Source organism: Bemisia tabaci, chromosome 2 (assembly GCF_918797505.1).
Source record: "Bemisia tabaci chromosome 2, PGI_BMITA_v3".
Classification (NCBI taxonomy): Eukaryota; Metazoa; Arthropoda; class Insecta; order Hemiptera; family Aleyrodidae; genus Bemisia; species Bemisia tabaci.
This window is the reverse complement of record NC_092794.1, coordinates 50787795-50812392: the sequence shown is the minus strand read 5'-3', so window position 1 is coordinate 50812392 and position 24598 is coordinate 50787795. Positions and strand designations below refer to the sequence as shown.

Genomic DNA, 24598 nt, shown 5'->3' with positions numbered 1-24598 from the left:
TATTTATACTTGACGTATACGGCGTTCACAGTGCAATTTAAAGAAATTGTTTGACTGGTGGATCCAGACGCTCTGTGGAGGAAGGGGGGGGGGGGAAGAGGTGTCTTGAGGCGACCCTAAAACTGACAGAGTAACCTAAAATTAAAGGAGAATCTTACAGGATGATTTACTTACCTTGAGTTTCCATCGTAATGCTTGAATGGCCTGTCTCATGAGGTCTGCACTGCGGCTTACAGCGCTCTAGGTAGCGCTGAGCGTGAAAGTTAGAGTAAAAGCGCCTTCATATTTATGTACATGCAACACCGTACTCGCAGAGCCCGAATAGTTGCATCTGAGAAATGCGTTTCCTTCCACAATTATCGCGTACATTCCATCGCCGAGGTGACGATGGTGATTCGGAAAGAAACCAAATAATCATACCATAGAAAAAAAAAAAACCGAAATTACGAGATCATTATTCTACTCGTCAATATGTCTAAGGCACGCAGCTTTTTCAGGACAAAAGTCAATGAAGAAGCTGCGTTACCTTGAAATGTCGATGAACAGATTGATCGTGTACCTAATAACCGAAAGCTACGTATGAGTCTGTAGGTAAGGTTTTCTATCATCTGATAAGGACATTATGTTACAGACCTGCGGTGCAGATCCAATCCCCGATTGGCAAATTTCAAAAATTAATCGGCTTGAGGTGTAGGTAGAGGGCAGGAGGGGTCAACATCAAAATGGAGTTGTCGTCGTCCTCAAAATTTCTCGGCTCCCAAAGTCCCATAAGAAAATTTACAACACTTAAAGGTATTAAAAAATCACAAGATCTTGTTAAAACTGCCGGAGGTAATAAATACCTAGTTATCACGAAGTTTTGCAGCCCGCAAGACGTACTATATTTAAAATGAGAAAAAGTTCGACCATACATGACACAAATTGTCATGAATGGACCACGTGGGGTGGGTTTAGAGGCAGGGAAGCGACGGATGTAGATGAAGAAAACTGAATGTATGTACTTATGGAAGAATTATTATTTTTATACCTATTTTGATACCTAAAGAGGAAAATCGGTCAAATTTTAAGTTTGCCGCTCAGAGAGCAGCACTGACCAAACAACCAATAATCTTGATCTTGAATCTGATTGGCCTCTTTCCCTTTCCCTTCCTTCGACTTTGTTTTGTTTACTATTTCCTTCCAAAAGTGAGGTTATACATGTAAGCATGCTTTCCATACCATATTTAAATAGGAACTATTCCTGATCTTGTTTTGTAGTTCGAAATCTTTTAAATTTAATTTCTAAAAACAGATGTTTACATTTTAGTCCATTGAAATTCATTGCTGAGATGAGCTTACCTGAAAATTTTCGCTCAGTCGTGGGCATAGTTCTCAACAACTGGACTGCGTTAAAGGTTGGTTTAAACTATTTACTTTTACAAGCCAGACCGCAAAAAATTCCATATCTCGTTGCTATAGGAAGCTTTTCTTCTACAAAACTGCACAGTCAACTGAAATCAAAGGCTCACCTCCACTTAAGTTGTTGGGTAATAAATCGGCAACAAACTTGCCATCCTACAAACCAGTTGCCACAGCTCAATGACACATCCTTCAACAGAAAGTCTTCAGAATCGTTTATTTTTCTGGTTGATCCATTTTGTTTTACCCATTCATTAGATGTCTGAATAAAGTTGGTTTGAGCAACTTGTAGAGGCAATTAATTTTGCAAACACTTAGTGGCAACAAGCCCTGAAGATGCTTGCTCCAAAGAGGAACTAATTCAATAACACTTGACCCTGTTTTAGATTACTTCTCCTCTTTTGCTATGTTCCCTATCCTGCGCATACAGCGAAAGAGGAAAAGTAATCTGAAACAGGATCTAGTGTGGTTGAAAGTCATGCCTCTTCCACTTACAAAATCTTTTCAGTCAAATATCTAGTATCACCTCTGAGAGTAGAATTCAGGAATACGACTTCACCCAATGAATGCTGGAGATTCTGCAAAATTGCTGATGTGTTTTCCCATACATATTCACCCAAGACCTAAACATGACCCATTAGGAAATACTTAAATGAGAATAGTATTCGGTCTATAATTACTAGAGTGACAAGAGAGAGATGAGACGCAATAGCCCGAAAGCAGACAACAATAAAAACACTTTAAAATACAATAAACAAATGGGTTTACAAGGCTAAGGAGACATCAGTGCAAACTCAGAAGGAATGAGTTTGCACTGATTCCAACCTCCGTCAGTTGCATGCTCATTTTCTCGTTTTAATTTTTACATTTTTTTAGCTTCTGTTCCAGTTGAAAATGGGCATGTAATTGGCCCGAAACGTCCTGGTTTTTTTATGTCTCCTTAGCCTTGTATACCTGTTTGTTTCTTGTATTTGAATGTGTTTTCATTGTTAAATACTAGAGTTGATCGTAAATTCATGTGAGAAATCTTTCCATTGTAAGTACCTCCTTCTCAAAAATTGAATGAGACAGAATGGTATACAGATTTATAATCATTGAGTATTCTCACCTGCAAAAGATGGAATGTCAACAACTTTCACCTTATTTTATTTCATTGTTTCAGCTGTCAATATCACATGGGTATGGTGGCACTCCTATGGAAACAAACGCCAAAGTTCAGGATTTAATAAACATGATTGATGAAGGATTTGCCACTAACAGTAAGTATGTTTTTTATTTAGGCAGGCAGATTGTTGAATACTGTGTTTGTCTGAAGGACAAGACTAGACCAAAATGGGATGAAGCTATGAGATTGTACGGCTGTGTCAGTAAGACAACGGGAACCAGGATGTTGAGCCCTTCATCAGATTGGATGATAACTTGCTGAAGGCCCCTTCTTCGTGGTCAACAACCAGTCGATTATTTGCTCCGTCAAAGAGCTCACTGTCCTAGTCCTAGTCATTTCATTGGCATGGCCGTGCGATCATGTAGCTCTATTCCATTTTTCTAATCTTGTCCATTAGACGAAGACATACTTTCAATGATCAGCCTGCAGTTGTTTTGAGACTCGTATCAGATCATTGGAACTTTTGGTAAGTGTTCCTTCGATAATCTCTTTATCTGTCCAGCCACATGAATGGTGTCAGTTGTAAAAACATATTTTGATCTTTCATGTTTCTAAATCTCTGCGGTTGTTTTTATTTATATGACAGAAAAATCTATAAAAAAAATTTCCCCAGAATATTGTTTACAGGAGGAAGAGAAACCATCAAAAATTCCAAGGAAGAACATTCATTGGTTCTTTCTAGAAAAAATAAAGTGCTAAAAGGAATTTACAATATTGCACTTGAGGTACATGTTTTCGGACATTTACCATTGATACAGAATATAACTTCCAATCTAAAATTCCTCTTTTTCCTACCAATTATCTTAAGTTGATGAAATGCAAAATTTCACAGTTCTACTGTAAGTCTGACCATTTTTGATCACAGTGAAACTGAACAGCCTGTTATAATAGAGCCTTTTTGGGGGAACTCAGGGATTTCAAATGTGGCCTCAACAAAACCTTATTATGAGACAATCCTTCACTGATAGCGTGTTTCAGCAAATAAAATAGGATCAAGTGAAATTGTTTTTTCAACAAACTACACTAGTTTTGAACTAGGGTCATCTCATCATAAGAGGCCATACTTATCGGAACAAGATGTTCGAGCTCCCTCACAAAGAGGCAAAAAGTGCCTTTTTTTTGGCAGGCTCTGCGAAAGGAAAAATCACCCGGAAGTTTTTTGCAGCAAAAATATCAGTCACTTTCAAAAGATTCGCAAGATTCTGATCATCCTTTTGAAGCATGAAAGGGGAAAGATAAAAATTATTTCGGATTGATAAAGTATAATATCAGTCTCGTTAACACAAGTAGCAAACAGTAGAACGCTCAGGGTACCCTCACAATATTTTCCCTTTTGCATTATAATTTTCCCCTGCAACCTCTCCTGTTCATTGCACTTCTATTTGACGTTCTTATCCATTCAGAGTTATGATTAAAGCTCTTCATTGTTGTTTTTCACAGGTTTTGAAGACTGGGGTGACTTGTGTGATCTCTTGAGCGATTATATGGACCAAGTCTTCCATACTCTTATTGAAGACAATTCAGATGAAGAATTGGGAACAAAGCTTCAAGAGTTGTATTACCAGTGGTCAAACGCAAAACATAATGATTTACTTGATTATTTATCCTCATTACCGATTCAAGAATCAATTGAAAGAGCTCCACCTCAGATCAATGTGAGTATCCAAATTGAATAATTCACCCTGAGCGCTTTCTGTCTGCTCTTCATGACTTGACTCCAGTGTTCGCTTTACATGTGACAAAAGCTATCTACGCAGGCTTCATTCCTCAGGTACAAATGAACCTCGCCTTAATGATGGTGGACAGGGTGTATGGAATTTTACTTCGTAACTTCTAAACAGAGGTTGGTTAAAGCCAAATGCAAGGAAAGGAATAAGTTGGCAAGATAGGCATAAGTGAAAAAAGGTACAAGCTTGAAGGAAGGAGCCTGCTCTGGCATGTTGGTATTAGGAGTGCACCTAGCCTGCATGGTTGCCCGCCTTGTTCGTTCTAACAATTCCTCACATTTTCATCTCTACAGCAGCTCTCTTTGAGAATTGTGTATTAAGCATAATGCAGAGGAGCTGAAAGATGTCTTCATATTTGAGAGAATATCCTCTGGTGCCTTTCCTTTAAAGAGAGAGGAAAAACGAAAGGAAAATTGTTACTTCATTGCAAGTTTTTCAGCACAGATGTACTCGCACGAGTTTTATTTTGCTACTTTTTAACTGCTGTGCAGATCAATCGTACAGGACAAAACCGTATGTGGCAAATGAAAAATATCACACAAATATTATCAATCCAGATTGAAATTTAATGAGAAACCTATTACTGACTTCAGGAGACTTTAAATAGCTCGATGTTTTAATAAAAAGAACATTTCTCATTGGCCTGAAGCTTATGCTGTTCTATGAACTTGACAAATGTTTGTTCTTCAGTGAAGATGAACTTTCTTTTTTCGGAATAGAAATTTGTGACCTCGAAAAAACCTTGTCCCTATGATCCTAAAATAGATATTCTCATTCAGCAATGTAATCTTTAGTTTAACGTTTTTTAAAAGAAACTAACGAACTCGATTTGATTATTTCAGGCTCAGCCAAATTACAATAATGATGATGATAGTGATGATGACGATGATGATGGAGGAGGTGATAGCAGCAGCAAAGGGGCCGGAAATAGTCGTACTCTTTATCAAGGAAACAATAGTCACTCTTCAGGAAATGGGGGAGGCTCCGGTGTGGATGCAGATGGTTGGCAAGTGTGCCACAACCGACGGCATCGATAATAATTGTGTTTCAGAACTGTTACTTGTATTCATAAATCTAATTTTTTATTTATTTATTAAAAAGAACGTTTTTCAGTTAAAGTTGACCATTCAATAAACTCTTTTTTATTTTCATCGGACAGACATTGATAAAGAAAGTATTTTGCTTCAAAATAATGAACATTCAGATGGAAGTACTGTCATACCATGAAAACGGCTGAGCAGTGTTGAGACCAGGGCTACATTTTCAGGGTACATACTTATTTTTCAAGCATTGTCCCAAGGTATGAGCAGTAAGGGTACCTCATCTCTAGCTCCAGTGTGTTTTGGTCATCAGATAGGGAAGACGGGATCAGAGAGGAATATTGAGCAATCGTCCATTACCTTACATAATTTCAGAGTATGCCAGTTCTCCAACTATGATGAAAATAAAAGTTGTCCTTTGTGACCAGTAAAAAAAGATATTTATGGTTTGACAGATCAAAAGAAATCTATGTACACTTCAGCTCAGAATTTGAATGGGAGGCATGAACTCTGTGGAGCCTCCTGCTGAGCAAAGCAACATTGCTGAAATAGCAGCATGCTTAGCACTGTTACAATATTACTACTACTGCGCAAAATAGGGTTTATTTCGGAAAAATACTTCAGAAACAATGTTAGCTCACTTTTTACACACGGAGGTGAATTTTAACTCTGTGAGTATCGTTGTTTATATACCTAGGAGCAAGGCCGTAAAGTAACGCTGGGTCCACACTATTTTGCAGGGGAAGCAAGGCCTAAAACTATAACAATTTCGATTGGAGTCAAAATTTTAAGCTCTAATGAGTATCAGTACAAGACTGAGTTGGGAGAGTGTTCAGCTCAGGTAGCTGCATCTTACTAAGTTGAGGTCAGGCCAAGAGATCCATAGCGTTATAGGTCTTTTTAGACCTCATCAGTAGATCAGGCAAGTCAGTGAGCCATATTTGGCATTCCACAAAATCCAAGACAGCATCAAAATGCCTTTGTTTTCCCCGCAAAATAGTGTGGACCCAGCGCTATTTTACCACCTTGTTACTCACAGTTAGGGCCACATTTTCAGTGTTCTTTTCTTGTTCACTTGTGAGTTGATGATAATAATGATGATATGGTGGAGCAAGAAAATGTGGAAGAAAAGCGCTTGATATGCCTTAGCATTATTGCTTAAGTCATTATGACAATCACGAACAATGTTTCACTAAATTATAGCAAGATTAGAAGCTACCCTTTTTATGATATCTCCTGGTATCTAACACCATCCCTAGACTTAGAACTCTTATTGTCAAGAACCAAAATTGTAGCCACCAGTCAAACGGCTTTGTTAAAAGTAGTATAAGTAACATTAAAGTGGAATCATCAGAAAAATGAGTAAAGTAAATTCGCAAATGAGGGATGAATAAGAATCAATACCTCTTTTCGTCCTCTATTTCTTTGTCTGTAATTTAGGTTCATTGCTGATTCAATCACTGGTACGCATAAAACTTTTTCCAGGGAATTTTGAAGGCTAGAAGAAATTTAAAAAAAGACTGTTAAAAACCTCCTGGAAATTGAGGTTTTTTATTGTCCCCATTTATTTCTGTTGATCCTAGTTCAACTTGCAGTCGTTCGCAACAGTTTATCCTTTACCTTTCTTTATGTTTTTTTGCATTTTCAAAGTTTGGTGAGGGGGCTAAGAGTTGAAAGCTCAAAGCAAAAATAAATGAAATACCTGAACTTTAACAAAATAAAGTAGGTTTTATTAAATTCAGTATGAAATATTTTGGACGCTGTTTGATACAAAGAAAGTAATACATTACTAATCAGGAATTTTAAAAGTAAGAATGAAATAAAAATTCCACAATATTTTTAGCAAGATGAATGCTTGGTTTCATGTTCCTTGACAGTGGAAGCATGATCAACTAAATAGTAAGATGGTACAGGAACATTGAAGTGCTAATTATGATTCAATTTTTGAATTATCATTGGGTAAAGTTGAGGTTCTGTTTGAGGATTAAAAGACAAAGAGATGTAGAAACAACTCCATTATAAAGTAGAAAAACACTGCGAGGCGCCATTGAAATGAGTTTCTCTAGGGGGGAGGAAAATTTCTGGAAAGTCTCGATGAAATCACGGATAAAAATGAGGAAGGAACTTTTGAGTGTTGAGTCGAAGACAGATCACATCATTTTACGGTGATGAGGGTTGTAGCCGATTCTGACTTGTACTTCCTGTTGTTTCGGTTTCTGAACAGAGCCTGTAGGTCTTCCTTTCTGATCTTTCAGAGCCTCTGTTGACTTGCGAATGGCATTGTATTCTGATAGGTCCTCTACCTTGAATTCGATACTGGTGAGGTTTCGGAGGATCATGTTTGAATCTGTAAAATAATGAAAAATATTCTCAATGAGGAGGGATTAAACTTTTTTGGGCGAGTCAAATGCCCAGAATGAAGACGGAAAATATTCCCATAAAAATCCCTCGGAACATTTCCAGTAGCTCCTGAAATTGTGGGTAAGTATTGAGTATGAATGTGTGCAACTGGGCTTATCAAAAGGACTTGGCATGCAACACCAAAAAAATTTGATGCCGGCTGAAATCCAGCATAATTCCAAGTGGTGTTCCTATGACCTCCTGGGTACAATGAAAATTCATAATCAGGCTATTTATGTGCTAATCTCGAGAAAAGCGAAGCTGGAAAGGGCATTTTTTGGCCTTCTCTCACATGAAGTCTAGTCAAAATATAGGACTGTCACAATGTGTGTGAGGACACTGCACCAAAAGCTGTCATCATTTGGAGGAATTTTTTTCTTTTCATCTGCTTTATCTTCCCTGCTTGCAAAGAAACGAAAGATTCCTTCAATAAAGGAAAAGGTATTGTAATATTTCTACTGGAGGTTTTTGTGTTGAAATACTGACAAATTCACTTTTCAGCCCTGCTTCCCTCAAGACTGACACATGGAATAATTGATTTTAAAAGCTCATTTAGCTCAGGAGTCCGTAAGGAACATCATATCAGATAATATCAAAATTTAGTTGGCACTAAATTTCTTAGTATCCATAGCATACTTCTTTAAAAGATATTCCAAAATCTATTGCGAGTGTCAAAACTTCACAACGTTATGTCAGCCGCACAATTTCAAGTGTCAATGAGGTTAATAAATGGTCATGCAACGGTGTTGCTGCTGGTAAGTTTCGTAACTATGCACACAGTCTTACAAACTGTGCACCTTCTGTCTCCACAACACAGACAGTAAATTTCTGTCACAACACAGACAGTAAATTTCTGTCACAACATGCTTGAATTAAAGATATGGGGGATCAAACATTGAAAAAACTTAAAGTATTTCAATTACAGTTGCCACTCCATTGAATCAGGACGTGCGAAAACCGCTAATATACATTTTTTTAGTCTTAAGTTTTTTTGTGTCCATGATACTTTGGGGAGTTGGTTCCAACCACGAAAGTGGCTTTAAAACTCATCTTTGAGTTTCCTTAATCCCAAGACGAGTCATATCATCTATGTATCGAAAGTTCTTACTATGAACTCAAAAAAACTTACGACTCGAAAAATGGACATTAGCGGTTTTTGCGCGTCCCAATTCAAGTAATCATGCTGTCGGAAGACTCGTATATGATACGGTTTTTTGACTCAATGATCACTTGTACCCAAAGTAAGTTATATAATTGGCTTTAGGAACATTGTTCGAACCATTAGGTCGTCTCATTTGTCATAACAACTGATTTGGAAGATTTGTTAAGCACTGAAAAGCATTTATCAGGAATTCTTTTCTTTTTTTTCTTTGAATGAGCACCCTATTAAATATGCACAGTAATGATAAGCGCTCTCAAAAATAGATGGGAAGTACTTGTTTTGGCTCCAGGTATTAGCCATGTGTTTGCGAGACAAAGAACTGAAAAACACGACATACCTGTTAAGGATCTACGGTTAGATTCAGAGCTAGAATGTGTTACTGTAAGATATAATTAGCTATACTTCAAGAAACGATTACTTATATTCAGAATAAGAAATACTCTTTCGGAGACTTTTCGAATTCTTTAAAGACGAGAGCAAGTGAGAAATGCTAGAAATGCTAAAGGAAGCGACTGATAAGATTACAACGAAAACAATGCTGAATGGTGATGTTGAATGATGAAGTTCGGGACCTGACCATGTTTACACTAAAAGTGAGGTTAATTGATGAATCAAAATATTTGAAGTGAATCACCCCTTGCACAAGATTTAGTCATATTAATTTATTTTGGTGGAGATTTCTTGTGTTGAATCAAATTTAAAAGGAAAACATTGCAGTAACCGATAAAACATTAAAACTCTGGTCGACTCGCAAAGAAAAAGACAATGGCAGCACCACCGGCAGGGCTACCTTCTCGAGAGTTTCTTATGGATATATTTCAGCGGTAATTTTCCTATCCTTTTCTTAATATTCCGTTTTACACTAAAAAAATTTTAACTGATCAGAAAAACACTCTTTGGGTGTTCACTGAATTTTAAAAAATACAGGACTTTCTGCAATTGTCCAGTGAGAATGAGTGTAGCGTAGGGTTATTGAATGGTTAATAATCTTTGAATTCAGGGACTTCTGTCTGCTAGGAACACTGGTACACTTTAGATACTCAAGCACCTAGTGTTATATAAAACTTTTAATTTATGGATCACATATGAAGTGTTGTTTATTTTGTCTTTCTGTTCAGGGTAACATTCATCATCAATTTTCTACGCACTACTCATCATCTAAGTCACATTTGCTTGCTGTTTAAATAGCTGTTTCCTATTGGAAATATACACAAATCCATACTCAGCAGCAGCCTGATTGTTGAAATTTTTTGTTTGTCTGGTCGACATAGATGACATAGGTTAAAAGGCGGAGCGTGATTAGTTGGCTATGTCTTATCGCTGCTTTGTCGTGCCTTTGTCGGGTGGGATGATCGACATACTTTCGGAAACTTAAGAGGTCCCGTTAGCTTGTCGAGAGGTCAACCCGACATAGACCCGACAAAGCAGCGATAAGACATAGCCGACCAATCACGCTCCGCCTTTTAACGTATGTCATCTTTGTCGTCCCGACAAACAAAAAATTTCAACAATCAGGCTGCAGGCCTGCACATTTAAGAGTGGGAGTTCATTAGTCGCAATATTACTCCAGCTCGTTCACTACATTAATTCTAGGCATTCAATGTTCATAACATGCTGTTCATGTCAATTTCACCATTTTCAGTCTGGAGGGCCGTATGAATAATGGACTTGGCATTAACAGGAATAACTGAGTGTTCACCAATTGATGCCAGTTTACTACAATTAAAAACAATCATTTTCCTTATTTTGTCATTCCCATGCTTGTCGACAATTCTAATCAGTACGAAAGGAATTTATTTAACTAATCCCACAAAAACTGCTCGATTAATGAGACTGATTTCTGAATTCTAGGGTTGACAAGGACAGAAGTGGGACCATAACCGCAAATGAACTGCAGGTGGCACTGTCCAATGGAACCTGGAAACCATTTAATCCGGAAACAATTAGACTAATGATAGGTAAGTTATGACTGCATCATCAAAATTGTCTGTCATTTAAAAAAAAAGAGGGGAATGATACGGAATAATGAGATTTGAAATGATATATCCTTGTTTCTCGGTTACAAGTTTATGGGTTGATCATAATACTGTGATTTTATGTCAAATTCAGGTATGAGTCCAAATATTAGTGTGAGTTTACGATAACAAAATGAGGTCATTGTGTCATTTTCGCGTTCTACCTAAATCAGTAATTCTCGAGTAACATAGCGGTGATTTAAAGCAGTCATACTGCATTTTGCTTGCTGTATTTATTTTGAGAAATGTATGAAAGGGAAGTTCAAGTTCCTTTTTGAGGGTGTATTTTTAAGAAAATGATAGAATGTCCTTTTTAAGAGTCTAGTCCTTTTAAGTATTTCGTTTTTCTGCTCACTGTCTAATTTATTATTTTATACTTATTTTCCAGCTATGTTTGACAAGCAAAACACAGGGAAAATAAACTTTGAGGATTTCGGGCATTTGTGGAAGTACGTCACAGACTGGCAAAACTGTTTTCGATCATTTGACAGAGATCAAAGCGGCAATATTGACAAGAATGAATTCACCACAGCCCTCACAACTTTTGGTTACAGGCTATCAGAGGGTACTATTGATATTTTGATGAAAAAATTTGATCATTATGGGAAAGGCACAATTTTGTTCGATGACTTCATTCAAGCTTGTGTAATGCTGCTGGTAAGTTTCGGTCTTAAAAAAATTAAAATAAAAAAATTCAGCATTTGTTTCTATTTTGTGTAGGCCCCCCCAAAATGACTGATGGTCAACCTGGTTTCTGAAACTTATGCTAGTCATTGAGCCAAAAACCATCATTATCTCCTGATGTAGCTGGGATTGACTTATTCAGAGGATTTTCCTGGATATAATAATCCAATGAGAATTGCATTCATCACTGCCTTTATTTCTCCTGAGAAATCCTATAGCCTGCTCACTTGGACCAAATTTCAAATGTCAACAAATTTACTTTATCAACCACGACAGATAGGAAGAAGTTCAACGAAGAAAAAAAAAAACTTGCAAGCTAAATCATGATCTTTTCTTATGTTACAGAATCTAACAAATGCCTTCAGACAACTTGACACGGATCAAGATGGAACGATAACAATTCATTATGACCAGTTTCTCAACATTGTTTTCAGCACCAAAGTGTGATTATGCCTCTGACCATGAGAATGTGTGTTCTCTCCAACTTAACATGAATGCTAACGGACATGCCGTAAAATTTCTTTAAACTATGCTTTGAAGCTTCAACTTTACAATAGACATTCCAATATTTACATCAGACAACCCTGTAAAACTGTAATTAAAATTGACTGAAAAGGGTCCGACAGGTAGTTGTGGCAGTTAAGCCATTTTCTTTAAGCAAGTTAAAAATTTGCAGCACTGTATTATCATGTTTATGGCTCAAATGAAAAATCGTCAATCAAGTCTTCACACCTGTTATACAGTATGGTGATGGACAAAAGAATTCCTCCTGCCTCTCTTTAAGACAATCACATTCTCCAGATGGAAATGTGTACATTTTTGTATTAGTTTAATTTTGCAATTTGCATGAAAAAACAGGTATTTACTTTCTTTTACCTCCACACTGCTTACGTATGAAGTAAGGAAAAAGCTAGGTACAAAAAATAGTGGGAGGAACTTGAGATCTTATCTTTCAACTATTTAAAAGTCCATTACAAAAGAGTGTTATTTTGAAAAGGTTTTCTGAGCCAATTATTTGGTTGGCGTAAGAGTACAAATTGACTGGTGTGGACCAATAGCCTTTTGCTGGGTCTCAATTTTGCAACTACAATTAAACAGAATAATGCTGATCTTAATAGAATATTAAATTGGTTGATTGAGCCATTACAAGTAGTTTTAAAAACAAACATTGTATTTTTGGAGAAGGAGAACATTTCCTAGTGTTTGATTTCATTTTCCTCCATTGTCGAGTGTGCATTTGTATTTTTCTTTTTTTTTTTTTATCTGTTTCTTATAAATATTTTTACATCTGAAGTGGGTATTTATTTATGAAGTGCTTCCCAATTTGAATCAATTTACCTCACAGAAAGGAACGAAAATGAAGCGGGGTAATGGTGTGGGAGTACTTTTGCGTTTAACTAGCCACACTTTTTCTCCTGCTGTAAGTTTGAAGTAAAGAATAAATATTTTGAATGGGAAAATAGGTATTGAACTTTACCTTAGACGTAGAGTCTTATGGAAGAGTAAAACTTTAATTTCTTTCTCAGTTCAATTTTTACAAAACTTGGTACCGATATAATAAACTTAGTGGAACATTCCCAGGCTGGTTTTTGAGTACAGTCCAAGTATTATGAGGCAACTATCACCTAATACCAAGAGAATAATTTATAGTGGAAGGTTTGAATTTAAACAGTGAAAATGCAGAACTGTATACCCCGTTCATGGTGTTTCAAAAAACTTAAACTCATTTGATTTTACCGAAGGAGAACAAAAAAACTCTGAGGCTTGAAAATCTCATAGATTATTCTTCACAGAGAGAAAAATATCTGAGAAGTTTGCAGGTAACAACGTTGACTTTTTTATCACTTAAAAAATAAAGTATGACAAAAAGTCTGCAACGTTGCAAACCGAGATGAGTGTTCCTGCAGTTTTACAGTTGATTTGCAAGTTACCTGGAATTCTCTGCAAAATGTCTTAATCAATTCTTTCCCCTCAACAAGTTTTGATCAATCTAACATTTTCCTAGGTACATGGGGGCCCAATACATTCATTTGAATACCCAGTCCAGGACACATTGGAGAGTGCTTTTCAGAAACAATGCCTTCCAAAGAATAAATGATGTCCTTGTTTATATTTATTTCGATAATAATGTTTCAATGCAATATTTAGAGGGAAACAATCTTGTCAACTTATTGGTTTTCAGCTTGCCAGAGTCAACTGCGAAATATTGATCCGAAGAGTCGTATAGAATTAAAACTTAAACGATTTTCTTACCTTCCAGGACCAAAGGCAGCAATCCCTAAGCTTTAAATGCATTTGGAATGGAGTTAACGATCATCACAGCTTCATTGTCTTTCTCCGTGTCTGAAAAAGCAAAACCAACAAAAGAAATGAAACTAAAAAGGGACATTAACGACAAAATTTAAAATACAACATGTTTGGGACTTTAAATTTTGCTGGAAGGTACAAAAATGTTACTTAAATGTTGATGTGTTGTCAAAACAGGTTCTCTACTTGTAAGATTTCTTGTGAGGAAAAAGATTCAGAAAAGTATTTTATAGTCTACCCATATCAGATACCCACAAGACAATACATCTCCCTCAGAAAGTATTGTACCTTTGTATCTTCTCTCCTTATTGAATCTTTTAACATGTGACAGTTAAGTTTCTCCTGAATTACAAACATGATGGCAAAAGAGTCATATCTCAGTCTGAATACCTCTTACATGGTACGTCTCCGTTCTCACTAATTTTCTTATCTATTTTAGCCGTGTGAGAACAACATACATATCTGATGGAGAGAGTTTGCTGTAGTGTGCAGACGGATTTAATTTTTTTTTTTTTTACTAGTTTCTGCTGTTCATACCTCTTAAAATTTCTACATCTTAAAAAAAAAAAAGGACTTCACTTAAGCCTCCTAAAAATTGAAAAATTTTAACCGGTGCTCTGGACAAACTCAATTTGGCATGATGGAAATAAAGGGGAAAAGGAAGGAGTCAAACACTCGGTATATTGTGCATGAAAAGAGGAAACATCTCTGCTTAAGTTGCTGAATACAGAGAATTCATTCCATTTCTTTTTTCCTGTTTAGGGGGCAGAAAGGGAATTTTTACTGCACCAACAAACGTTACTAGCATTTTTTTTTAATTTCTTATTTTTTTTGTCGACAAATGGGTAATTTTTTGTAAAAAATTATGTGGAATTGACCCCTCGAAGCTATGGTGAAGCCTTTGTTTTGAGGCAATTTTGCCAGACTTCATCACAAATCAAGATGCAAAAGGCATAGCTACAAAGTGATGTCCATAAGCTGTTTCATCATAAATTTTGATCACTCAAATACTGGTGGATCCCTAAAAAACTGTTGGGAGATGCTAAGTGAAGCCTAATTATGTTTTTCTGAAGTATTATATAAAAAGCTCTCCCTTTCCCCTGCCTTTTGTATAAAGGTACAAGCAAGGAGCATTTTTAGTCTCACCAAACGTGCTGGCCAATTCACGAGGAAATAGGATGTAATAATCACAGGTAACAGAATTCTTCCCTTCAGCGATGCCTCTAACTTCAACTAGACCATCCAGGCACTCGGAGATCATTTCTTTACAACTTACAGAAACAACATGATTGTCAGTTGTTTGAATGTCAAAGCCATTGTTGCTGGGATTCATCTGTAATGAAAAGCACAGACACGGTAGATACAATTTTATTTTTCAGTGACAATTTTTGTTAAAATTTTTTCGCCCCTGGGATGTACTTATTCCCTTTCTCACCTCTGTAGACATTCTATCCTCCCTTAATTTCTGGTGAGTTTATCCATTTTTTGTGGAAACATTGAACTTACTACGGACGCATTTTCAAATAAGCACGCTTATCCTTAACGGCTGAGAAAATACTTCAGTGCACAAATCCTAGCGCGCTTAAGGAGGGAATCCTGAAGTGCGTAAGGAAATTTTATGATAAAAACTTTTTTTCTTGGTGAAAAATTAGGAGAAACTGGGAAGTTGATGGATATTTGAGATGAGATACGAAAATGTCACAATAATTTTGACACCCTACAAGATTTTGTTGGCAGTTTTAACCAAAACAAGATAAGAGCTCTGATATGCTTGCCACAACTGAAAAATGTTGCATTAAGTGATGGATGTTGAAGCAGAGTTTGTCCACTGCCTTACTGCCCACAGGTAGCACCTTCCTTGACGATTTCTGTACTGTGACCACGATCGAATACGTAGTTAACTCTTTTCAGTTTAAATTCATATTACATAACAAACGCTGCAACAATTTGAAATGGCCCCTACACTTGCAGAAGTGTTGGGTTTTATATTAGCGTATGGCTAATGAGTAATATCTGTAGGAGCATTTCCTCCTTACGCATATTTACCACTTGAAATGTGGTGGTGGTGGTGTCGATACCGGATTACTTCATCAAAAATGACATGTACCGCTGACGGACTTCCTAACCTTACCAAATCAGGCACTAATGGTAGAATTGAAGGTCCTTCAAAATTCCTGCTCCACATCGGAACAACGTAAGCAGTGTTCATGGTGAATCCTAGTGATTAATCGATAGTGAAAAAAAAATTACCTTCAATATGCTTCCGATGATCGAGATCGGCTTGCCAACATTTTGACTGAGAAACGTTCCATTGACTCTATTTCTCATGATTATTTCGGGTGCTCCTACTCCATCCATTATGTAATTAATTGCAAAATAACTCAATTATCAAGAGAACTAAGAAAAGGCTAAATAAAATCAAGAAAATTCATGAAAAGCACTTACGATGATACTTTGTTTACTTTTTTTTCAGTACGCCACGCTTCGCGCGTTTTTGGCTGATGATCGCTGATTTTCGGAGGATCGCAACGTTTTTTCTAACCTTCAAAATAAAATGTGGTTGTGGTGACTGTTTACGTGTGTTTTCAAATTATTGCTTAATTTTTTCAGTAATTAATGTTGTAATCCTAAAAAAATCCTCATTAAAATCTATTCCAAGTTCCTGTAGTAAGATTCTCTGTGTTTGGAAAAATAGTTGACTCGATAGAAATATTTCTGCTGAAGTTTCAACGAAGGATATCTTAGTTTTGGCTGAATGACTCGATGTTGCGTTTTGCTCCATACACTAATCTGTGTCAGTCAGTTATCAATGCTACACAATGGCAGCAGGATTAGAAACGTCAGAAACTGTCGACATAAATGACGTGTTTGATTCCATTGCTCTCAGTGAAAGTAAACTAGTCAAGCAAGGCTACTCAGAAGGCTATCGGAAAGGCACGAATGACGGAGAATTGAGTGGCTTTCACCTCGGATATCATCGAGGAAAAGAGTGTGGCACGGAGATTGGATATTACAAAGGCGTTGTAAACACTTGGCTGACATTACATGACCAAAAAATTTGTACTCTCTCAGATAAAATACTACTGGCGTTATCGAAAGTGAAATCATTGATAGATGAGTTTCCCATGAAGATTGATGATAACATAGACATTGTAGAACTGAAAAACAACATCTCAGCATCTTACAAGAAAGCTTGCTCTTTATTAAAATTTGACGTCAATTGCTCTGCAGATTTTTCATTTTAACTAGACCATCACTATCATGGCAACAAAGGAGGTTTTACGCAAAAATTTGGAGGATATGATTCACTACCTCACACCATTTTTACCTTTAGTGAACAGTCATGTTGTGAACTTCATCACTGACAATCAATGGGATAACACTGTGCCTGAAAACCTAAGAGCTGAGTTTTCCACCAAAGGATTCGAAAATATTACGAACCTACTCTGGCGGTATCACGATGACCCAACATGTTTATCTGATGATGTTTCAAATTCTCCATTAGTTCAACATTTCATAGAAGCTCAAAAAATGTCCTTGACTTCTCAACCAAACTTATGCCTGTCTCTGAATGACTTGCAGACAAAATTAGCCTCTTTACACTGCAAGGAGCATACAAACCTAAAAATTTCTCGCCTGATGTCGGAGAAAAAATCTTATGAAGTAGATGTTATGAGTCAAGTAGTATTAAGTATGGTCTCTGCCACAGATTGCTCTCATATTGTGGATATTGGAGGTGGAAAAGCTTACCTTAGTTCTAATTTATCTTTGCAGCACAATCTGAAAGTTTTAAGTATTGATCAGTGTAGAGGTAACACTCACGGAGCTGCAGAGAGATTGGAAAGATTAAAAGTAAGTATTATGATTAAAAGAATTCATTCTTGGTTTAGGTACTTATGAATATAGTTGGACAGTGGTAAGGAATTTTTGCAGGGTTGCAGTATAGTTTTTCTGACGTAAAATTCATGATAAAACCTAATAGTTCATAAGAAAGTTCAAAATATTAATTTTAAGAGGAGAAAAAGTAAATCAAATTCCGACCAACCAAAAGATAATGTAACAGAGCGATGCCTGAAACTGAGTTCAGCCAATCAGCAAGCGTTGTTTCCCCCGCCTGATTAAGTCATCAAAGCTGGCCAAAAATATCATTTCAAACGTGCTTCAAGTGTTCATATTTGGCATTTTCAAGTAGGAGTTTCTTTGTCCTTAAGGGTTGACAAAACAGAGAAATTTCCAGAAATTTAATTCCCTCTTCACTAAATGAAAATAAACTTAAAAAATTGGGAGTCACCAATCCACTTAGAATGCCAATTGCACCTTTAAACTTTGCACTGTGTCATGATCGGCAAAATTCAGTTTTGAGGAATTCTCTGAGCACTATCGAAGCAGAAATATATTTTCTGCAGAACTTATTCTCAAATTATTTTATCTTTTCCCATTAGATATTGCTCAAGTGAAAACATTTTCATTCTCAGGATGGATCCGAACCCTTGACTACTTATTTATTACTTGTAGGTACTGAGAAGTTTATAAAGAAAATAATTTTATGAGTCTTTTCCTGGACTAAGGAATTTTCAAAATTTTTCAGATCGACTGTGGTAGCCTCCAAAATACTATGATACGTATCAGTATCACTAAGGTTCTAAATGCAGCATAGAAATCCATGAGCAATGGACGAAAGGTAAATGGGGAACCCTTCATTTTTTAGGGTCTGAAATTTACTTATAAATTCACAGAAAGCAGAGTACTCGAGACCCAGTCATATTCACTATGCCTCTCTCTGTTTTTAATTGAAATTTTCTCATGGTTCATTTCCTTTTCAGAAAGTGTGGAACCGTATGAAATACAACGCAGAGAATCCATGTGAGGGGAAAAAAGGAAAAAATTGGAAGTCAAAGAAGAAAATTCCTGCAGCTGAATCCACTTTAAACTTTCTAAACTCCGAGGCAGCAGGTAATCCTCTTTTCAAACAAAGGACCGAGTTTATTACATCGACTACCGATATCCGGCATATTCTCAGGGACTCGTTTCCTGGGGACAGCATCTCCGGTGCCGGTCTAGTGGGTCTTCACACCTGTGGTAATTTAGCATCTGCTCATTTAAGAATTTTTGTCCAAAATTTAAGCGTTTTCAAATTCTTACTCAATATTGGTTGCTGCTATCATCTAATACAAGAAGAATTCAGCGAAGACAAGTTTTGGAATGAGATCAAAGCCTGCACGGATGATCAGTCAGAGCCAGGTTTTCCCATGAGCTCCTTTCTCCGAGAGCGAGAGTTCTTTTTGAGTCGGAATCCGAGAATGCTAGCCACGCAGAGCCCGGAAAGGGTCCTTCACGAACGTAAGGTAACTTTCTACTTTGAATGCTTTCTAAAGTGTTAACGCAGAATTTTGCTAGGCCTCTTAACTTGTTATCTTGATATTGCCTCGATAGATAATAAAAAATGCAAAGGAGTACAAGTACAGAAAATGGACAAAACAAAGCCAAAAATTTGAAAACACTGTGAAGGCAGGATGTTTCAACCATCACGTTAAAAATGAAGAAATTGTGTTTTTGTTTTTTCTTTTTACTGTCACAGTTTTTTCTTATATAGGTGAGAAATACAATGGAGTTTACCTTGCCTATTCCTCTTGAAATATTTAGAAATATCTCAACCTCTTTTATACATTTATTGCACAGTTTTATGATAGAACCAGGAGCACTTGAGTTTTTGGTTTGATCGCTATCAAAATTGTTTTATCAATTCCAAGGAAATACTTATTCAGGAAAAAAAGAATCTCAAAATCCTGTATCATGACTGATTAGTTTTCCTTCTACAAAAAAGATAATGAAAGTATATTATTATGATAAAATATTCCTGGGACACTTTTGAGTGGTTGGTCCCACCCCTTTGTAGAGCAGGAAACGAGAAATGATGAAATGAAATTAACTAAAAATCAAAACATGAATCTTGTTTTGTAAGTACCTACAGGCATTTCCCACCCAGGCATTTTCTTGTGTCTTCTACCCTTACTTACTCATTTTTCCTTAGTGCCTGTTCTTTTTTTCAGAATTATAAGTACATCAGATTACTATGTATTTGCACATTGTTTTTACCTTTAACAGGTAAATTTACATTGGTTTTCAGTTTTATAATGGCCTGTGTCTTCACCTGTAGTGATTTTGCTCTGTTCACAGCTAGTCACAGTACCATTATTTTATCGATCGCTGTTACAAGTATTATTGACAAAGAAATCTAACGGTGATGATTTCCCTTATTGCGTTGTTGGCAGACTAGCACTCAAGTGCACAAATTTTACAGAGTATGCATTAAAAGCTGTGAAAAAAATAGGGCTCAAAGCCACTGTGAGTATTTAATCTTGTTTTATATACGTTTATCCAGTTTTAATTGTTAATGATTATTCAAGACACAACTTCCATTTCGATTAATTTAATTTTTGTGCCAGTAGGCACCAAGCCTTATTATGTTGTGACAGTCTAACAAGTGTGTCATTTAACCTTTTAGAAGGAATGTGTTCCTACCTCCACTCAAAAGAAACATCCACGTTTAGATTGCAAAAATGTGAGTGTCCAAAAATTAGATCCATTTAAATGCTGACTTTCTTTGCCCAGTATGAATGAAAATATCTTAGATATGGCAGTAAATGACATAATATGCTGCCTGATCTCTATTGGCCCCCTGATCTGAAATATCAGGAGGAATTGCATCTGCTTCAAGCGCACGAGTAATGAGAAGCAAAGCGGTAATCAAGATGTAAAAATGAGGGTTTGGATGCATCTTACCATCTTTTGCCATCAGATCACTATCAAAATATGGTTCAGGATTCAATGCAGCATCTAACTCATCATTTATTCATAATAAGTGTATTGAAGCAAGCCTTGTTTATTTTTTTTTTCTTCCTAAAAATTTTAAAAACCCTCTGCTACGATTTAAGTGCTCCTTAACAATCTGAATTCTCTCTCTCTGTCTTCCTTGATAGTTGATTGTTAATGATTAATTGTTGCAGGTTACGGAAGACGAATTAGATGAACTTTACAGATCTTATTATCATCACTTTGACCGAATTCAGATGTTTTTTTTGATACGAGTTGGATTATCTCCAGTGTTAGAGTCTCTTATTCTTCTTGATCGTTTGCTTTATCTTCATGAACAGGTACTTCCTTTCAGCAATCAAATCATTCAATAATTTCACTACAGTTTGTAATTTGGAACTACAATTTCTGGCTCAGTTCAGAAACAATGTATATATATACCGTTAGTTTCCCTATGTGCACATGTGTTTTTATGGATGAATTCATATACTTATAGACATTGTAGTCCTGAATTGCAAAATCTAGTCTAATAAAAACGCAGCCCTGGGTTGAGAATTTGGCTAAAATTCTCCAACCAGATTTGATGAACTTTAGTTTATTTATGCCTACTTGCTCCTCAGAATCCACCAAGCACAGAGATCATCCGTAAATAACAATAATTTCCAAGCCAAACAGCTTCCAAGCACTAATTTGGGTAAAATAAATTAAAATATTATTTAATACTTTTTTGCTGTTAAATTTTGTTTCCCTAATTTTTTCTTCCTTTTTTTCTTCTAGGGTGTAGAAGACTCATTCATTGCTCAAATTTTTGACCCTGTAAAGTCTCCTCGATGTTATGCAATAATATCAATTAGGAAGGATGATTCCAGAGATGGCAAGTCCTAGCTGAACATACTGTCACAATTTGCAGGTCTTATTTCTGGTACGTATTTCTCGATTTTTTTCTTATTTATTTCAAAGGTTCATGAAATACTGGAATGCAGGTTATTATTGGACGAATAGCGTTTTCCAAATTGTGATGATGAAGGTCTCTGAAAGATTTCCAAAAATCTGGAAAGATCTGAATTTTTTTTGCCATTCAGTTTCTGTAGACATCCTGACGAGTGCAGCCTTTGTTTGGGAGCGAGGAAAAATAAAATGATGTATTTCATAACACCTCACGTACCTTCGGTTGCAGGAATAAGCGTCAGGTAACTCATCAGCAGCAGCACCTGCAGCAAAGAAGCAAAACAGAAAAGCAAAGATGAAAGTCAACAAAAAATGCAACGGCAGCGTCTAATGACCTACAAGCAGCTGCGTCCGATGATCCAGTAGCAGCAACCTTGGCATCCTCTCTTCCCTACTCTTTTTTTTTTGGATTGTTCATGGCTTGCTGATATCTTCCTGTGCCTAACGCCCCGTAGCCACCAGAGGTGCCCCACAGAACCCCACAAGGGTCCCTGGACGTCCCCAACCCTTCATCATCCACGAGGGGGACATAATGATTCCGCTTGCGAAGATTTGGGGGGCAAGAGTGCCCAATAAACCCAGGGTGTCCAGGCGGAAGCCCCTGCCGCTCATGGCAGACCCCAGGGCGTAATGCCCCGGAGAATCTCAGCAAATCAGTCGCAGAAATAAAAATATTTCGGTCCTATCCTTCCTATCCTACTCCTTTCCTTGAGGAAATCTTATGCCGCAGTCCCTCTCAACCCCACGGCGCCTTTACCCCGGGAATCTCCCCCTCAATGAGCCCTCTCTCATAACCTGTTTCTTTATCCACTTCTTCTTTCCTCATTGATTGGCAAGATGTGACAACCCTGGCTTATAGACTTATAATTATCTTGTCCCTCATTTTATTTAAAAGTTCTTTTTCATCAGTATCCACTAATAATTGATAAATAATTCAAGAATTGAAAGGAAACAATCTCTACACTATTTAGTTATAAGATATAAAAAAAATTGGTGAAAATTATATAAATGGTTGTTACTTTAATTGGTCATTTTTTTTTTTTTAATACGCGTACCTACATTAATGCCTCCTACATTTTTACATTATGTAATGACCAGATTGATACAATGCGGCCAGCATTGTTCAACATTCAAATAATTATCACTTCAATGGTTCTGAAACAGTATTCATTATATTTTCTTCAAGTAATAAATCATCCAAATAAATAGATCGAAATAGACAAAAAAAAAAAAGGCAGTGTACCATTCATATATTTAAAAATTTGTATTTACAAAAGAAGGTACCTACATCCCAAATTACGATTTCGTTCGTTTCAGTAATAAGAGATTTTTAAATTGGTACCCACTTCAAAAATGTCACATGATGCTAGAGGACAGCTCATTGTTAGTAAGGCGACTTAAAGCACTTTAATGATGTAAGTATGCTCATTAAGCGTAACATAAAGAAGGCAATTAGACTTGTAGCATAAATAGTTGCTGATTAAAAACACAGCTTCTCGTCAAACATGAGGTTTAAACTGAAGATTTATCTGGAAGAAAATAGGAAATTTGGGAATGATTCATAATTTTTCTAAGTTTGCAGATTAAGTGCTGATATTTTACCAATTGTAGTTTGGTAGCTTGCGATATAGTCCCAAATTACAACAAAATTCATCCAACTGCAATTTTTTAAGAAGTTGTAAAGTAAACAAAAAGCTTACATCCTTATTAAATTAAAGCATTCAAAGCTCAAGGATGAATGTGTCTATTTTGCATAGATAACTATTTTCGCTCCTGGGTATGTTTTTTACGGGCTTCGGGTCCCTTTGCCGGACTTTGAATCAACTGTAGGTTGATTTAAATTTCTGAATGAACTTTTTCTTAACTCTTCAGCCAAAAAAAAAAAATATAGGTATTTTAAGATGTAGGTATGCTCAAATTTTTCCTGAAATGACAACAAAACGACTTTGCCGCATTCGTCGTTCTTATATCAGAGAGGATTGGAGTCGTAGCCCACATTTTAGGGCAGCAACGTTGTTATATGCATTTATTAAATCAAAGCATTATTCAGAAAATAGGCAATGTTGCGATAAAAATTAGTAATTGTTTATTTCATCGGCACAACAGGCAGCGCTGAAAGTACGTCATGGCTCAAGAGGAACAAGCAATGCGCGCATAGTTACTTTCAAATGTGACGAACACTACACGAAGTTCATTTTAACTCCCGAATCAGTGTTCGAAACTCACAGGCGCCAACGCGCCAAATGCGCCTCCCCTAGAAATCTGAATTTTCATATTAGGTGATTATTCGAAATTTTCAGCACCGCAAGTGAGAGCTTTTTCTATTCTTCACGATTTCATCATTTGTGCTTTTGTTTTCCCCAAGTTACAGCTAGGTACTTACTAGTTCAGTTACGAAAACATCTTGCGTCTAACTTTTCACTAAATGCGCCGTAATATATAGGCAAAAAGTCAATTTGGCCCCTAAAAAATCTTCAATGGCGCCTAAAAATCGGGCTTGATGCGCCACATGGCTCCTATAACTCAAAGGTGAGTTTCGAACACTGTCCTGGATGTAACTATTCGGCCTCCACGGATGGCCAGGGCCGGATTTAGGGGAGGCCACATGGGCCGCGGCCCACGGCGGCAAATTTTGCAATTTTTTTAAATGTAGGTATAAAAAAAATCGGATTCTATAAAAAAATTACAAATGAGAAAAGGCGACACAATCTCTCATTTCCTGAGAGTATAGTAGTTTCTAATTGTGTTTTCTTTCGGTGATACAAGCTACAGCGCCTTCAATTAGTCGAGTTAAGAGAGAAACCAAACGCGCAATTCGGCCTGGAATGACGCGGCGCAGAGAGGAATGACAAGGACTTGAGATGTAAGGAGAAGCCCCTAGCGCGGCGGTCGGCACAAAACACTTACATATCAGCGCCTACCAGACTGCATGAATATAC

At 36.7% G+C, this 24598-nt stretch overlaps 5 protein-coding genes across 5 annotated transcripts; 4 read left to right on the top strand and 1 right to left on the bottom strand.

Annotated features, from left to right (window-relative positions):
- Positions 1–1163: 1163 nt before the first annotated feature.
- Positions 1164–5408, top strand: LOC109039489 (pre-rRNA-processing protein TSR2 homolog). Its single transcript, XM_019054980.2, has 4 exons — positions 1164–1394; positions 2561–2657; positions 4004–4218; positions 5133–5408. The coding sequence occupies exons 1-4, from the start codon at positions 1329–1331 to the stop codon at positions 5325–5327; spliced, it is 573 nt and encodes a 190-aa protein (XP_018910525.2). The 5' UTR covers positions 1164–1328; the 3' UTR covers positions 5328–5408.
- Positions 5409–7038: 1630 nt separating this feature from the next.
- LOC109039493 (replication protein A 14 kDa subunit) lies at positions 7039–16400 on the bottom strand. The gene is made up of 4 exons (XM_019054983.2): positions 16149–16400; positions 15045–15231; positions 13845–13934; positions 7039–7677 (listed from the first exon to the last, which is right to left on the bottom strand). The coding sequence occupies exons 1-3, from the start codon at positions 16254–16256 to the stop codon at positions 13870–13872; spliced, it is 360 nt and encodes a 119-aa protein (XP_018910528.1). The 5' UTR covers positions 16257–16400; the 3' UTR covers positions 7039–7677; positions 13845–13869.
- On the top strand, positions 9233–12884 carry LOC109039491 (programmed cell death protein 6). Its single transcript, XM_019054981.2, has 4 exons — positions 9233–9716; positions 10744–10850; positions 11296–11564; positions 11937–12884. The coding sequence occupies exons 1-4, from the start codon at positions 9658–9660 to the stop codon at positions 12036–12038; spliced, it is 537 nt and encodes a 178-aa protein (XP_018910526.1). The 5' UTR covers positions 9233–9657; the 3' UTR covers positions 12039–12884.
- Positions 16401–16460: 60 nt separating the features above from the next.
- On the top strand, positions 16461–17143 carry LOC109039492 (uncharacterized). The gene has a single exon (XM_019054982.2). The coding sequence runs from the start codon at positions 16718–16720 to the stop codon at positions 17141–17143; it is 426 nt and encodes a 141-aa protein (XP_018910527.1). The 5' UTR covers positions 16461–16717.
- Positions 17144–17159: 16 nt separating this feature from the next.
- Positions 17160–22683, top strand: LOC109039488 (probable methyltransferase-like protein 25). The gene is made up of 6 exons (XM_019054979.2): positions 17160–17750; positions 18722–19243; positions 20076–20243; positions 20906–21052; positions 21489–21633; positions 21889–22683. The coding sequence occupies exons 1-5, from the start codon at positions 17160–17162 to the stop codon at positions 21594–21596; spliced, it is 1536 nt and encodes a 511-aa protein (XP_018910524.2). The 3' UTR covers positions 21597–21633; positions 21889–22683.
- Positions 22684–24598: the final 1915 nt, after the last annotated feature.